At 43.5% G+C, this 17,085-nt stretch overlaps 1 protein-coding gene across 7 annotated transcripts in view; it reads left to right on the top strand.

The window, feature by feature from the left end:
* AMBRA1 (autophagy and beclin 1 regulator 1) overlaps positions 1-17,085 on the top strand; it is a 201,094-nt gene that overhangs the window by 75,726 nt on the left and 108,283 nt on the right. For 4 of the 7 annotated variants that reach the window (XM_030829130.1, XM_030829126.1, XM_030829128.1 and 1 more), the window contains 2 exons: positions 4,777-4,863; positions 9,232-9,408. The exons of 1 other annotated variant lie outside the window; for it this stretch is intronic. In XM_030829130.1, the coding sequence (XP_030684990.1) occupies positions 4,777-4,863; positions 9,232-9,408 (264 nt within the window). The remainder of the gene's footprint in view (positions 1-4,776; positions 4,864-9,231; positions 9,409-17,085) is intronic. 2 more of the 7 variants (XM_030829131.1, XM_030829129.1) reach the window with 1 other exon arrangement.

Below are 17,085 nucleotides of genomic sequence, written 5' to 3'. Positions count from 1 at the left end.
ATCCACCTGCCTTGGCCTCCCAAAGTGCTGAGATTACAGGCGTGAGCCACCACGCCCGGCTTATTTAGTATTGTTAAAGTAATATATAGTTTGATAGAGCAGTGGCCTTCAGACTTAAAAAAAAAAAAAACCTTATTAATAAAATGCTTTCTAGCTGGGTGCGGTGGCTTATGCCTGTAATCCTAGCACTTTGGGAGGCCGAGGTGGGCGGATCACCTGAGGTCAGAAGATTGAGACAAGCTCCAGCCAACGTGGTGCAACCCTGTTTTTACTAAAAATACAAAAATGAGCTGGTTGTGGTGGTGGATGCCTGTAATCCCAGCTACTCGGGAGGCTGAGGCAAGAGAATCACTGGAACCTGGGAGGCGGAGGTTGCAGTGAGCCAAGATCGCGCCATTGCACTCCAGCCTGGGCAAAAGAGGGAAACTCCATCTCAAAAAAAAAAAAAAAAAGCTTTTGAGTAATCCATGTGTGTTATGATTATATATTATATAGCAGAAGTTGTAATATTTCCCCCTTGCTGTCCAATGGATCAAATAGCCCAACCCCTGGTATACCTCATTTGGACACCAGTGGTGTATAAAATGAACCAGGCAAGTAGAGAAAACAAGGAAGTATTTTGTTTTGTTGTGTTGTGTTTTTGTATTTTTTTTTTCTTCAGCTTCAGTGATGTCAGCTTCAAACCTGAACAAGCTTGTCTGAGCCCTTCCTAAGCCCTCCTTGATTTCTTGTGATAGATTAAGTCAAATCAAGTTTGTGTTGGTCACAGCAGAACGTGCAGAACTGCCATCGCATTCAATTTTCTCCTACCATTTCCCATTGACGGCTCTCTGTAACAGGCTCACACTGGGAAAGAAAGATCTTTCGGCCGGGCGCAGTGGCTCACGCCTGTAATCCCAGCACTTTGGGAGGCCGAGGTGGGCGGATCACGAGGTCAGGAGATCGAGACCATCCTGGCTAACACGGTGAAACCCCGTCTCTACTAAAAATACAAAAAATTAGCCAGGCATGGTGGCAGGCGCCTGTACTCTCAGCTACTCGGGAGGCTGAGGCAGGAGAATGGCTCGAACCCAGGAGGCAGAGCTTGCAGTGAGCCGAGATCGTGCCACTGCACTCCAGCCTGGGCAACAGAGTGAGACACCGCCTCAAAAAAAAAAAAAAAGAAAGATCTTTCTTTGAGGTTCCTAGCAATGGTGGTAAACATTCCTAGGATGTTTACTCATCTAGTACCTCTAGTTCTTTATTCCACACCAATTGGAGAAGCCTATTTTTACTCCAGGTAGTACTTGTATTGTAACTATGAAGAACTGATGCTTCATCAGTGTATATGTGTATTCATGGTGATTGGCTTTCCTGCTTTTGTGTATTAGCAGTAAAGTGACATATATATGTGGCTTGCCAGTTCCACTGTATTGTCTGGGCAGCGAATGTTGCCAACACATTCTATAGTAAGTAGGCACAGGGGATGCATGTTCCAAAAGAACCTCATCAGAGGCTCTCCAGAGACAAAGCTTCACATTTTGGTTCTATTCCAACTTAAAGAAGTCTTCCTAATTAAGGCAGGAAGTTAAGGTGGGAAATAGAATTTTAGGATTGTAAAATGGAGTCATTAAGGCCGGCACGGTGGCTCACACCTGTAACCCCAGCACTTTGTGAGGCCAGAGTGGGCGGATCAGAAGGTCAGGAGTTTGAGACCAGCCTGACCAACATGGTGAAAACCCATCTCTACTAAAAGTACAAAAATTAGCCGGGTGTGGTGGCGCATGCCTGTAATCCCAGCTACTCAGGAGGCTGAGGCAGGAGAATCGCTTGAACCCGGGAGGCAGAGGTTGCAGTGAGCCAAGATTGCTCCACTGCACTCCAGCCTGGGTGACAGAGCGAGACTGCATCTCAAAAAATAAAAAATAAAAATGGAGTCATCAAAACTGAAGTTACCTAATGCAAGCCCTTCAGATCAGGAATCTCCTTTATAGCATTCCTAATAAATCATCTCATCTCACTCAGTACTGTCATTGCTTTAGCAGAGTGGGGGTAATATTTGCCTTTGTTACCATAATCAGTTTCTAGGCAGAAGTACTTAAGAAGGATGTATTTTTGTTTGTTTGTTTGTTTGTTTTGAGATGGAGTCTCACTCTATCACCCAGGCTGGAGTGCAGTAGTGCGATCTCAGCTCACTGCCACCTCTGCCTCCCAGGTTCTAGTGATTCTTGTGCCTCAGCCTCCCAAATAGCTGGGATTACAGGCACGCACCACCACGCCTGGCTACTTTTTTGTATTTTAGTAGAGATGGAGTGTCACCATGTTGCCCAGGCTGGTCTTGAACTCCTGAGCTCAGGCAGTTCACCCACCTGGCCTCCCAAAGTGTTGGGATTACAGGCGTGAGCCACTGCGCCCAGCCAAGGAGGATGTTTTTTGGTCACTGTGGAGGATGCTGCTTGCCAAAGGGCCTCAGCTTACTAAACGACCACTTGGAGGATAACACGACAGGACTTGGTGACATTCAGGACTAACTCCAGAGCACTTTAGGGTGGAACAAGCTTCTAGGTATTCTAGGATAGTCAGCTGCTCCCAGACCTTGCTTCCATTCTTCAACTCACACCCAGTTCCTGAAGAACTGGTTTGTTAATGATAAATAAGTACTATATAAGATGGCATAAATAACCTGAATACTCTTGTCAAAATTTTGCTTTTCCTTTTTTTCCAGATTCTGTATCTCTCACTACCCCTACCTATCCCACACATTTTGTATTTTAAAGACTCAAAGACATGCCGTTATTTTATGTGTTCCTATGAAATCATGAAAAAATCCTGCCAATGGGCAGGCACAGTGACTTATGGCTGTAATCCCAGGACTTTGGGAGGCCGAGGCAGGAGGATCACTTGAGGCTAGGAGTTTGAGACCAGCATGGGCAACATAGCCAGACTCTGTCTCTATCAAAAAAAAAAAAAAAATGCCTGCCAATTAAACTGTGTCACACAATTGTAAAATACACCCCAACCTCAGACACATTAAAAGGTGAAAAGTGTGTCTTAGAATTGATGAAACAGCATTTCTGCCACATTTGAACCATAGTGATGTTACTGAAGATGTATTTTATTGCTTTCCTCTCTTCCTCATTGGTTACACTGTGTTCTGTCTATTCAATGGTAGGATTGTTACAAGTGTCTAAGCGTGGGGATATAGGCCTTGTCTAGAGAGAAGACATTACTTGACAGTTGATTGTCCTGGGCAGGGAAGGTTGCAAGCCAGGTTGTTAGGGCCTTTGCTGTGTCTTTTCCCCAGGCTGTTAGGGGAAGTACTGCAGTGGGCCAGTTGCAGGAATAAAGTGACCGCACATGACCATACCTAAAGCCAGCTGGTTTTAGTAACAGTGAATTGAATTAAATCAATTGGAAAAGATTGGTAGCTGCTGTCCTTATCCTGCAGGTCTGCTTTAAAGAAGAGTCTGGCAGGGAGCCGGGGACCTGTTCCTAGGAAAGGCAGGCAAGATGCTGCTGGAGAGGAAGAGTATGCATTCCTCTCTGAGACCATTTCCTTTGAAACGTGTTCTGGGGCAGGAGCTTGACTGGCTGCCAAGGCACATATGAGTTGGGAAGCACCATGTCACACATGGCAAACCAGGGAGCCCCTGGGCCATGTTTATCATATGTGTTCTAACAGGCCCTTGTTGTTAAAAAAAAAAAAAAAAAAAAAAAAAAAGTTGTAGCTAAAATTTAACAATCAGGAGATTTTATGCAAAAGTCCAGATTTCTGGCTTTCCTTAAAAACTAGGAAAAGCCAGCAATACTGAGCCTGTATTCTAGCTTGGTAACAATTGGCTGGAGCTAAACGATGGGCCACAGACCTTCCTGTTTGTCAGTCTCCATTGATCATAGTGAATACATACGCTCTTGCTTCCTGCCTGGACCGTGGAAGGTCCTGCAGTACAAAATAGAGGTTTGAGGCATTTTGGAGTTAAGACAGGCCTTCCTTGGAGTCCCGTTACTATCTCTTAATAGTCATGTGCCACAGAGTGATATACTTTAACTTCTGGGCCCAGTGTTCTCATGTATGTAGTCATACCTACCTTTCTAGGTTGTGGTGAGGTTTAAACAAATACATATGAAGTGCTCAGTATATTACCTATTACCTGGCATCAAAAAAAGTGTTCAATAAAATGTATGTATCACATATGATCAGTTGAATTTGTTATTGGGCTAGATTATATAAGTAAAAGTTGTCAGTTGAAAGTCTGTGGAGTACTCATAAATAGATTTATATTTTTAATGGATATATTATAGTTATATATTTGAGGAGTACTCATTCTCACAAAAAAAAAAAAAAAAAAGAGCGAAGGCAGAGCAGAATGGATAGACAGCAAGTAGATGTGGCTGATGATGGCATGGAGGAACCAAACACCAACATAAATGTTAGCACCATGTGATAATCTCTGTGTGTGCCTAATTTTTCCCTTCTGTGTTGATCCGAACCTTCTATTTGTCTACTGGAGGTACTGCAAATAGAAAGAAGATCATGTCTCTGAAGCACTTGTTCATTTCTCATTGAAGAGCAGTATTCAGCAGAATGCAGTGGTCATGTCCAGTGTGGGAGTTCTGCAGCTCTTCATTTATTTGTGTCTCTACCTACTTAGCTTGTAGAAGGGTGTGATCCCAGATAACAGGCGTTAGCTGGCTGCAAAAGGGGGAAGTTATATATCTCTCCCCCATTTTTCCTTATGAATGACCTCTGAGTTGGTAATTGACAGGGATTATTGCCATTTTTTTAATCTCTGCTAGGAGGCTGCTGGAATCTTCCCTCATTTCATTATCCCGTTATGATGGAGCAGGATCCAGAGAGCACCCAATTTACCCAGACCCAGCGAGGTAAGGCCAAAGTGAGAAATGGCACTAGGTGGGGGGGAGGGGCGGCCCTTGGGGTTGCCACGCTGTTGGAAGCTCCATTCTGTGCCTCTCTGGTCCTGGTGCTCTTTTATTCTTCAGTTACGGTTTTGAGACAGGTGGTTCAGGTGATGGGGAAGTATTGCAGGTAAGTGAACAGCACCTCTGGTGACAGAGGGTTAAGACCAAGCTCTTGTCCTTTGGGACTCATTTCTGCAAGTGTGGTACTAGACGAGGAACCTGGAGAGGCCACAGGTAGTCACAGGATATTCTTTTTCTCTTGGCCAGAGAGGCTGTTGTCGTTCAGATGGACAGCCAACAGGGGAACAAAATTTTTCTAATTTATAGGGAAATTATGTATAGATTAAACAAAAAACTCAATTTGCTGTCATTTGAGAGGGAATTTAGAATATCAAAAGGCAGAAGTCAAGCTCCTTCAGGTATTGACATTTTTGGAGACTGTCTAAAGGAAGAGACGACTGAAGAAGGAGTAAATGGATAAAACAAGTTGGCATTTTATTAAAGTGCTTGCCTTACACTTATTAGAAGACATTTGAGGCTGGGCATGGTGGCTCACGCCTGTAATCCCATCACTTTGGGAGGCCGAGGTGGGCAAATCACTTGAGGTCAGGAGTTCAAGACCAGCCTGGCCAACATGGCAAAACCCCGTTTCTACTAAAAATACAAAAAATTAGCTGGGCATGTTGGCAGATGCCTGTAATCCCAGCTACTCGGGAGGCTGAGGCAGGAGAATCACTTGAACTAGGGAGACAGAGGTTGCAGTGAGCAGAGATTGCACCACTGCACTCCAGCCTGGGTGACAGAGCAAGACTCTGTCTCAAAAAAAAAAAAATAATAATAAGACATTTGAAAAGTTCTGAAGAGATAAAAAACAAAACAGAAGTTATTTCAGTGAGTTCAAGGCCTGCCCTTCACTGATGGTGATAACTAAGGACCAAGGGTGGGATATTAATGGATAACATTCATCTGCAGAGAGCAGCCCCTTGGGGTTGTCACAGCCAAATTTACGGATTCTGTTCGTGATCTAAAAAGGCACATTATTTAAGCAATACTAGAGCACATTATGAGGCTTTGCCAAAAGAAAAGGGTAATTTACAGTTGTGGGGTTGGCAGGTTAGCATTGCAGGTTAGGTAAAGCAAAATGAACTTTGCTCTAGATTAGGACTTTCAGGTCTGCCTGGAAAAACCTTTAGACCAAGTTGATTCCAGGAATATTAAGTGCTTTTGTTGTTGCCACAGTTATGTCATGACACTGAGCATTCTTTCTGAGATACTGGTGCAAAGATTCTTCATTATCCTCTTAGTTCCTTTTCCATACCCTAGAAATGACAAACCTAAGGATCAGGGAACATAAGGATTGATGACTTTAAAACAGGCAGGCACCATAGATGATGAGTGAAGCAAGGAAGTTTATGTGAGTCTCTAATGATGTTTGAGGATTACACACCCTAAATATAAGCGAAAGGAATTTTTCAAATGAATCAATTACTTTGAAGCACTGAGACAGAGAAGTTCTTGCAATAAAGACAGCAATGGGCATCTCATCCCCAGAACTTTTAACCTGGCAGTGTTCTACAAGGATACTTAAAGACCATGATTTGTCCTCCTTTTATATAATAAATCTGTTATTTATCCTACTGTGATCTTTATCACGGAAAGTGTCATACTTTGTGGTGTTGGTATTTTTACATTTTTCCTTTGAATACAAAATAGGTTTTTTTGGAAAAGGAAGTATTTTTCCTGAAGAAAACTTAAAGATTGATTTAAACATTTAAAATGTTCGCTTGGAAGACTAGGGTCGTTTGATGATTTTCCAGCTCTTTGTTAGGAGGGTGATGGTTACTACCTCATTACTGGTTGTTTAGTTGCTTTTTCCTCTTAGGCTTCACCCTATACACTATGTATAGGTCAGAGCCTTAGTGAGACACCTCAGCATTCAGATCCTTAGCTTCCCTCTGCATATCTAAAAGGACAAAGCTAGGATATACTTGTATTTAATAATTGTGGCGGGAATACTTTTAAAACCATTAATCTACAGTTTCATAGCTTGGGGAATTCCTATGTCCCTACATAAAAAGGCAGTCTTTGTATTGTCATTAGCATCAACGTTATGTCTACCTCTATCACCAGTAATAGTATGTTTTTTCCATTACTCAGGGTAGGCTATAAAGTAAGTGTACTTATCACTTTTCAGAATCGGTTCCAAATAAAAGGGTCTTCTTTCTCCTCTTGAGATTTTTCTCCTTTTATATTCTTTTCTAGTCTGATTGACTTGAGAATTTAACCAATGACGCTTGATTTCTGCTAGAAGAGTTCTGTATATTGGGCAGATATAAGAACAGTGCACAAACGTCGACTTCTGTTGGTTGAAAATTTAGGATTCTGTGGTTCATCCTTGTAAAATGCATGGGAACAGGGGCCCAAACAGATAACGAAAGTTCCTCCAGTTGAGGCTTTTAGGAACTAGCTCTTGTACTCTGATTCTCTTGGCCAAGGCATCTGTGCCTCCCATGCCTACTTATACAAAGATATTATAATATTGACTCATTGGTGTTCACTGCAGCATATTATTCTGTAAAACAGACTTTTGAGTTTAAAAGATTGTTAGCTGGTCTGCTTGGGAATTCCATTTGCTGGTTGGCCAGAAGGATACCACCTTTGATGACAGGCATTTCAGAGGCAGCCTGTGTTCTCTAGCAGTTGACTGCAGTTGACTGTGGCCTGGGTTGGTAGACTCACTGAGGACCTCTTTGCAAGATAGTCTCCAATGTTTCCTGTACCATTTGGATATAACTATTCCCATTTCCGTTCTTAATCAATTTTTTCTGATTTCGATTAAAAAACCAAAGATCTATGCCCTTTTCCTTTTACATTCAAACATTACGGAAGTATATAAAATACAGAAGTCCCAGGAATCCTCATTAGGATTGCTGTGTCCCCTTATAGTTTTTTCCCCTAGTAACAGCAACATATTTTTGTATATGTATTAGTGTATACAGACCATTCTTCAATTTTTCTCCCACTTAAGATTTTATTTTAGAGGACTTTGCTTGTGAGTATATAGGAATAGTTTATTCTCTTTAATTGCTACATGGTGTTTCTTTGTATGGATATATTAATAATTTATTTAATTTGTTGCTGGGCATTTGGGTTGCTTCCCAGTTTTTCACTAATGCTGACAATGTTGCAAATGAACTTTCTTATATATATCTTTGTAACCTTGTGTATTTCTGTAGGATAAAGTTTCTAGTGGAATTATTGAGTCAAAGTGTGCCTGGGGCAGGTTTTTAGTCTTGAAATTTTTTAGTAATCCATTTAATATTATCATAGAAAACATTTTTCTGTTATTGTTCCTCTCACGTTTTCAGTCCATAGCGTCAAATTATATAACAGTGTTGTGAGAGATGGAGGAAAACTTGAGAAGGCAATGTGGAGAATTGTATGTGACACTAGAAGTTTTCATGGAGTAGCAAGATATTAAAGCCATAGTTTGAAGAATGTAGGACTGGACTAATTATTTACAGGAATAGCCATCATAAGGGAGAAGAAAGATGAACAACTCTCACCTTCCATATTGCCCAGTGCCCACGCAGCCTTTGCTGCTCTGATTGTAAGAAATAGAAAAAAAATCTCTTTTAATTTTTTCTGTTAGATTTGCTGTTCTCCCAAGTATATTTTACTGTCAGTCTCAGTTCTGAATTTTTTTTCCCCATGTTACAAATATCTATGATTAACTCTTAAGGGAGAGAAAAAGAGGTTCCAAGAGATCATTCTAAGGAGGTAGGACAAATCTGGAGCTGTGTATACTTGTTGGAGAAGACAGAAGTCCTGGTGAAGATACCTGTGGATACCTTCTTTAATCATCTGAGGCTTACCATCTCCTGGCGTCTTTTCTCATCTATAAAACAAGATGGTAGATGATAGCTCAGGTCCCTTTCATGTCTTCCATTTTGTGTATGGATGGTGATCAAGGAAAAGCTATGAATGAGCACAGCTCTGTGTAAAGAGCACCCTGAGGAGCTAAAAGTGTACCTTCAGAAGCTAGAAGGAAAGGTCCAGTGTTTCTCTTGGGAAGGGGCAGCTTTTCCTCAGAAGATGTCTGGTTAAGCCGCCTGTTTGCCTTATCTCAGAACAGAAACACTGGTGATATAGTCTGATAAGTATATTCTGCAGTGCAAACCTCTTGGTGAGTTGAGTTAAATGCCCTTTAATTTTCAAGTCTCCAGAGTTCACCTCAGCAGGGAGACGCCATGGGAGAGCTGGATTAACTGCCTTTCATAGTATTCCCCACATTAGTGCTAGTTTGTGTTTGTCCATCTCTGTCTCTCTCAGATTATCTCCTGCTGCATACTACGCCCAGAGGATGATCCAGTATCTCTCACGGAGAGACAGTATTCGCCAGCGCTCCATGCGCTACCAACAGAACCGTCTCCGTTCCACCTCCTCCTCTTCCTCAGACAACCAGGGTCCATCAGTAGAGGGAACCGACTTGGAATTTGAGGACTTTGAGTAAGTACATACTCAGCTTGCTTTCTTCCCTCTCCTCTCAAGCTTGGAGTGCTTCCAAGTTGGCCACTGTTGGAGCTACCAAGGTGGATGTTCTTGCTCCCAACTCCTCAGTTATTATTTATGAGTAACAGGATGGGGTGAGGGACAGAGGGTTAAGATGCCCAGAGCGCTCCCACCTCTGGCAGTTGCTTTGCTGATTCACTGGCGCGCGAGGACAGAGACCGTCCATTGGGCCCCAGGCCAGATTGCGAGAGGATGGTGGCTGCTGCTCCTCGGGCAACATTTTTATTTCCCTTTTGCATGTACAGTGACCGTGGAAAGCTTCTCATGGACTGTCTTTACCACATCAGGGAGGCTGGAGGGTTGGTGTTTTTTCTCCTAAGCAGAGTAGCTGTGGAGATGTTGTCTTCATTCTGAAATACTTGGATTTCCCTGAGAGGCGGATTTTCTGTCTTAGTGCCCAGATCAAACTGACTCTTTAAGATCCTACTCTATTGCCTAAACTTTTTCAGTTTCCCTACTCCTACCCCCCATTCAGGAACCTTAAAAAATTGTCTGTCAAATTAATGTGGTGGGTTGAGAAATGATTTCTTGCTTCTTTGGGCTTTTTTGAGTGGTCAGCGGGGAGAGCTGTGGGAGGATGCACTAAAGGAGCAGGGTCAGCCCCAGGCTCTAGAATTTAAGCTAGCCAACCTTTTTTTTTTTTTTTTTTTTTTTTTGAGACGGAGTCTTGCTCTGTTGCCCAGGCTGCAGTGCAGTGGCACAATCTCGGCTCACTGCAAGCTCTGCCTCCCAGGTTCATGCCATTCTCTTGCCTCAGCCTCCCGAGTAGGTGAGACTACAGGCGCCCGCCACCACGCCCAGCTAATTTTTTTTTTTTTTGTATTTTTAGTAGAGATGGGGTTTCACTGTGTTAGCCAGGATGGTCTCCATCTCCTGACCTCGTGATCCACCTGCCTTGGCCTCCCAAAGTGCTGGGATTATGGGTGTGAGCCACCGCGCCCAGCCTAAGCTAGCCAATCTTATTGCTGGGTTTTGCATTCTCTCGCCTGCTGCTTCTGACCTTTCTAGCCATTCATTGTGTTTCTTTCTATCCTGAAACTGAGCTTTTATGGCCTGTATCAAATTGAACATTTGGCTCGTTTTGATTCCTTATATTTTGGTGTTGTCAAAACATAAAAGCAAGAGAGAGAGAAGGGCGGTTAAGCATTATTTCTTCCTCCTGTTTCACTGGCATTTGTGAAAGAGGACGGCCTGTCAGTCATTTCCTCCCCACCTTCCATCTTGACATAGCAGGGTCAGGTCTGGGGCCTTAAGAGTTCTCATCTCCCCCTCAGCTTTCTTCCTTAACTGAATGGCTAGTTCACCGCAAGTCATCTTGCAACAGAGCTTTTTAGTGTGTTTAAGAAATCTCTTTGCCAGAAAGGACTAGGAAAGTGAGAACAACCTTTGTACCAATTTGCCTTCCTGATGCTGTCATTAAACACACTAGCATTTGTGCTCTTAGAAGCAAAAGGAAAACTAAGCGGGAGGTTTATTTGTGTGAGAAAGATGTAAATGTGAAAGAAATGCAGGGATGGCCTGAAGTAGCAGTGATGTGGCAAATGGAGCAGAGGTCATGGTTCTCTCTTGTCAGCTGCAGGAGAAGAGCAGAGCTATCTTCTGACTGTCAGCTTGTCCCTTCTCCCTTCTGTCCACTCTAGGGTGAGGTGGATGCATATATCAGCAGTGAAGGAAATGGAGTGTCTGTTCCCTTAGCCAGACAGATACTTATAGTGAAATACGTTCTCCTGTAGATACGGTTTTTCCAGCACCAGGGTCTATTCAGGGAAGCAGTTGAAACATACATGCCAAGGCTGCTGGCACTTAGTGCTGCTGAAAAGCCTGGGTGACTTTCTCTCACTAATGCTGTGGAGCCCTGGGAGTCAGGGTTGTGGATTGCCTAGCCCTCTTTCTATGCACGCCTGGGAGGCTGTGTTATCTCTTTGCAGTGGTGAAATGTGGGGCTCATGCCTTCAAGCTGTATCTTGCCTCGTGACTTGTCCTTCACAAGGGAGTTCTGGGTTAGTTTAAAATGTTCTGTTCTTGTCTTACCTTCCCTTTCTTCTGCTACCACCTCCTCTCTCTCTCCCCTTCCTTCCCCCTCGATTTTCCTGTGTCAGACTGCCTCCTCCTTATGCTCCCCCCGGGCCCACCTGTGCGCCTTCTCCCACCCCCTCCCCTGGCTTTAGCATGACCTGAATTTACATTTCCTTCTTCACCTTTCATGCACTGACTTACTGTTTTGTCTTAGGGGGTCTTATATTGCTCCCTGGTTAGTAACAATGGACTAATTTCTCTGATACTCCTTGGAAAGTCCCTCCTGGGGTGTTTGCCTTTGTTTTTGGGCTGATGTAGACCAGAATCTTGTTTTTAATAGCTGTGGATTAGTCACCTCAACATTAGTAGTCCAGGTCTTCTAGTAAAGGATGTTGCTGGCTGGTTGAAACTGACTGTTTATTCTTTCTCTGTCTCCTTCCCTGCCCACCTCCCTCTACAGTAAACTGAATGCTGCTTGTGGTTGCTCCTGTCCTCTGAGTGTCTATGTGCTCTGTGAGGAGGGAGAATAACAAAGAAGGAATGTATCAGCACATTTTAATGTTTCTGCCCCAATCTTTTGCCTTAGCTTTGGTAACTAGAAGGAAAGTCAGAGGCATGTGCAGTCACGATTTATAGTTTTTTCAGGTACAGAGAGACACATAAGGTAGATATGGCGAGTAATCCTCCTAACAATTAGGTTACCATTCAGACAGTTGTTCCTTTGTTTGGTGTCCTCACCTTCTCAGCACTTCATGCTCTTGCCTTTGCTACCTGCTTTGATGGCCTCTGTTTGCTAAGTCATAGATCATTTAGCCATTTTGGGGCTTGTCACTTACAGGTGTGTAGTGTTCTCAGAAAACCAAGGGAGCCATTACTCAGAGCCCATCTTTTGTGCTTCTCTTCTATTTGACCAAATCAGATATGTCTAAGGTTAGAGGACAGGAGCAAGCATATTTAGTATCTGACTTTTATTGTCCTGCTGATTTAAAAACCTTTGAAAATGATGTACAACCATTTTTGAGCCTTTCCAAGAGCTTGCTGTGGAGCAAGACCATTGAGATTTATCTCTTGGGAGGGTGGCTTTGGAGGTTGGTCAGCATCAGGTTAAATTTTCTGTTCTTTTGTGATCTGGATGAATGACCATCTTCCCGGGCAGGCTTCCTCTCCTGCCATTCATCTCTGTCTACAGCAAGGATTGAGACTGCAGGGTCCTTGTGTTTATCAAACTGCACAAACAGGACATCCAGAAACCTGCTGTCAGCAGGTCTCTCCTGAAGCCCTCAGCAGCTGTCTTTGCATAAAGATGTTCATAAGCAGGGTGAAGGTGTGGCTGCCCATGACATTGCTGTCTGTCTGCTTTCAAGCCCAGACCACCTACTAGAATGGAGATGGCAAATAAGCGTAAGGCAGACCTCCATTTTCATGTTTGCCATCCCTTTGGAAAGAGGGAGGGGGCTTTTATAAAGCCCAGGTTAAGTGCTATGGCCCGTAGTTGCTAAGGCCTACGAAAGAGGTGGTGTGTGTGCTTTATAACAATTATTCCAGCTATGCTTGCCCCCTTACTCATTTTATCTGTTAATCTAAATGTAGTTGTAATTCCAGAATCCTCCCTAGCCCATATTCCTGCCCTTCCTGCCTCTTTTTATAGCTTCTTTGCTTTCTGAGACAAAGGGATACTGTAGCAAAGGCTTTGCTAATGACAGTCAGACTAGAGAAGCTTCAAATTAGATCAGTCACAAATATCTGCATCGTATATACTAGCCACTGGATAATTACGTTCAGCTTCTTGAAAACTGTTGCTAGAGCCGGATGTGGCGGCTCACACCTGTAATCTCAGCACTTTGGGAGGCTGAAGCAGGATTGCTTGAGCCCAGGAGTACAAGACCAGCCTGGGCAATGTAGTGAGATCCCCGTATGTATTAAACAAACAAAAGACTGTTGCTGGCACAGAAGTCTCTCATTCACAATTTTGACACACGGGCTGTACTTTGGATTTCTGCCTGGAAAAAACATCTCAATGAGAATTCTAGTCTTTTAGCCTTAAGATGAATTCTCTTTAGGTCTATTAATTTATTTTCTTAACTATTCTAATTAATTTGCTTATATTTGGGTCTTCTTTTCCCAGAAGTCCACATTGTGACAAATATAGGCACACTTTGTTTTATTGTGCTTGGCTTTTTTTGCGCTTTGCAGGTATTGTGGTTTTCACAAATTGAAGGTTTGTGGCAACCCGACATTGAGCAGTTGGCACCATTTTTCCAACAGCATGTGCTCATTTTGTGTCTCTCTGTCACACTGGTAATTCTTGCAGTATTTCAGATGTTTTCATTATTATTAGATCTGTTATGGTGACCTGTGATCAGTGATCTATTGTAATTGTTTTGGAGCACTGTGAACCACAATCATATAAGACAACAAGCTTAATTGTAAATGTTGTATATATTTTGACTGCTCCACTGACTGGCGATTCCCCCATCTCTCTTCCTCTCCTTGGGCCTTCCTATTCCCTGATACACAGCAATATTGAAATTAGGCCATTTAATATCCCTACAGTGACCTCTGTATGTTCAAGAAAAAGGAAGTGTTGCACATCTCTCACTTTATGTCAAAAGCTACAAATGGTTAGTGAGCAAGACATGTTGAAAGTTGAGATAGGCCAAAAGCTAGTCCTTTTGTGCTATAAACAGCCAAGTTGTGAACACAAAGCAAAAATTATTATTATTAGTATTTTTTTTGAGATGGAGTCTCGCTCTGTTGCCCAGGCTGGAGTGCAGTGGCGCAATCTCGGCTCACTGCAAGCTCCGCCTCCCGGGTTCACGCCATTCTCCTGCCTCAGCCTCCCAAGTAGCTGGGACTACAGGCGCCCGCCACCACACCCAGCTAATTTTTTTGTATTTTAGGTAGAGATGGGGTTTCACCGTGTTAGCCAGGATGGTCTCGAACTCCTGACCTCGTGATCTGCCCACCTCGGCCTCCCAAAGTGCTGGGATTACAGTCGTGAGCCACCGCGCCCGGCCAAATTCTTAAGGAAATTAAAAGGTCTACTCCAGCAAAATAATCTTACTGCTGATATGGAGAAAGTTTTAGTGGTCTGGATAGAAAATCAAACTAGCCACAACATTCCCTTAGCCAAACCCTAATGGAGAGCAAGTCCCTAAATCTTTTCACTTCTCTGACAACTGAGAGAGGTAAGAAGCTGCAGAAGAAAAGCTGGAAGCTAGTGGAGGTTGGTTCATGAAGTTTAAGGAAAGAAGCTGTTTCCATTAACATAAAAGCACAAGGAGAAACAGCAAGTGCTGCTGGAGAAGCTGCAGCAAGTTATCCAGATCTAGCTGAGATCATTGACGAAGGCGTCTACATTAAACAACAGATTTTCCAAGTAGATGAAACAGCCTTTCATTGGCAGAAGGTGCTATCTAGGATTTTCATAGCTGGAGAGAAGTGAATGCTTGGCTTCAAAGGACAGGCTGATGCTCTTGTTAGGGGCTAATGCTGCTGGTGACTTTAAGTTGAAGCCAGTAATCATTTACCAGTTCCAAAATCCTAAGGCCCTGAAGAATGATGCAAGTCTGCTCTGCCTGTGCTCTGTAAATGGAACAAAGCCTAGATGACAGCACATCTGTTTACAGCATGGTTTACTGAATATTTGAAGCCCGTGGTTGAGACCTACTGCTCAGAAATAAAGATTCTTTAAAAAATGTAACTGTTGTGTTGATGCACACCTGTGGTCCCAGCTACTCAGAAGGCTGAGGTGGGAAGATTGCTCAAGCCCTGGAGGTCAAGGCTACAATGAGCTGTGGTCACGCCTCTGCACTCCAGCCGGGGCAACAGAACAAGACCCTCTCTCAAAATAAATAAAAATAAACAAATATAATGTAATTGGTCACTGACAATGCACCTGGTCACCAAGACCTCTGATGGAGGTGTACAAGGAGATTAATGTTATTCTCATGCCTAGTAACACAACATCCATTCTGCAGCCCATGGGTTCAGAAGTAATTTCAATTTTCAAGTCTTATTCTTTAAGAAATAAGGCCGGCCAGGTGTGGTGGCTCACACCTGTAATCCCAGCACTTTGGGAGGCCAAGGCAGATAGATCACCTGAGGTCAGGAGTTCAAGACCAGCCTGACCAACATGGTGAAACCCCATCTCTACTAAAAATACAAAAATTAGCCAGGCGTGGTGGCACTCGCCTGTAGTCCCAGCTACTCAGGAGGCTGAGGCAGAAGAATCGCTTGAACCTGGGAGGCGGAGATTGCAGTGAGCCAGGGTCATGTCACTGCACTCAAGCCTGCGTGACAGAGCGAGATTCCGTCTCAAAAAAAAAAAAAAAGAAAAAGAAATAAGGCCATAGTGCTATTGATAGTGATTCCACTTATGAATCTGGGCAAAGTAAATTGAAACCTTATGGAAAGGATTTGTGATTCTAGTTGCCATTAAGAGTTTTGGCAATTCATGGGAGGAGGTAGAAATATCAACATGATACAGAAGTTTGGAAAAAGTTGATTCCAACTTTCATGGATGACTTTCAGAGATTCAAGACTGTAGTGAAGGAAGTAACCGCAGATGTGGTAGAAATAGCAAGATAATGAGAATTATAAGTGGAGCCTGGAGATGTGACTGAATTATTGCAATCTCATGATAAAACTTGGCATGGTGCCTCATGCCTGTAATCCCAGCACTTTGGGAGGCTGAGGCGGGCAGATCATTTGAGGTCAGGAGTTTGAGACCAGCCTGGCCAACATGGTGAAACGCTGTCTCTACTAAAAACTAGTTGGGTGTGGTGGCAGGCGCCTGTAATCCCAGCTACTCGGGAGGCAGAGGCAGAAGAATCGCTTGAACCTGGGAGGCGGAGGTTGCAGTGAGCCAATATCGTGCCACTGCACTCCAGCCTGGGTGATTGAGTGAGACTCTGTCTCAAAAAAAAAAAAAAAAAAAAAAAATTGAATGAGGCCAGGTGTGGTGGCTCACACCTGTAATCCCAGAAATTTAGGAGGCTGAGGTGGGAGGATTGCTTGAGTCCAAGATTTCAAGACCAGCCTGGGCAACATGGTGAAACCCTGTCTCTACCAAAAAAAAAAATACAAAAATTAGCTGGGCATGGTGGTGCATGCCTATATTGCCAGCTACTGAGGCTGAGGTAGGAGAACTACTTGAGCCTGGGAGGTTGAGGCTGCAGTGAGCCGAGATCACGCCACTGCCTGGGTGACAGAGCAAGACCTTATCTTAAAAAAAAAAAAAAAAAGCCGGGCGCGGTGGCTCATGCCTGTAATCCCAGCACTTTGGGAGGCTGAGGTGGAGGGGATCACCTGAGGTCCGGAGTTCGAGACCAGCGTGACCAACATGGAGAAACTCCGTCTCTACTAAACATACAAAATTAGCCAGGAGTGGTGGCGCATGCCTGTAATCCCAGCTATTCGGGAGGCTGAGGCAGGAGAGTCCCTTGAAATCGGGAGGCGGAGGTTGCAGTGATATGAGATCGTGCCATTGCACTCCAGCCTGGGCTAGGCAACGAGCGAAACTCTGTCTCAAAAAAAAAAAAAAAAAAAAAGACCACCAAAAGACAAAATCTTGAATTGGGATGAGGAGTTATTTCT

This window comes from Nomascus leucogenys, chromosome 15, assembly GCF_006542625.1.
Source record: "Nomascus leucogenys isolate Asia chromosome 15, Asia_NLE_v1, whole genome shotgun sequence".
NCBI classification, from domain to species: domain Eukaryota; kingdom Metazoa; phylum Chordata; class Mammalia; order Primates; family Hylobatidae; genus Nomascus; species Nomascus leucogenys.
The sequence above is the reverse complement of the archived record's forward strand: the minus strand, read 5'-3'. Positions and strand labels throughout refer to the sequence as shown.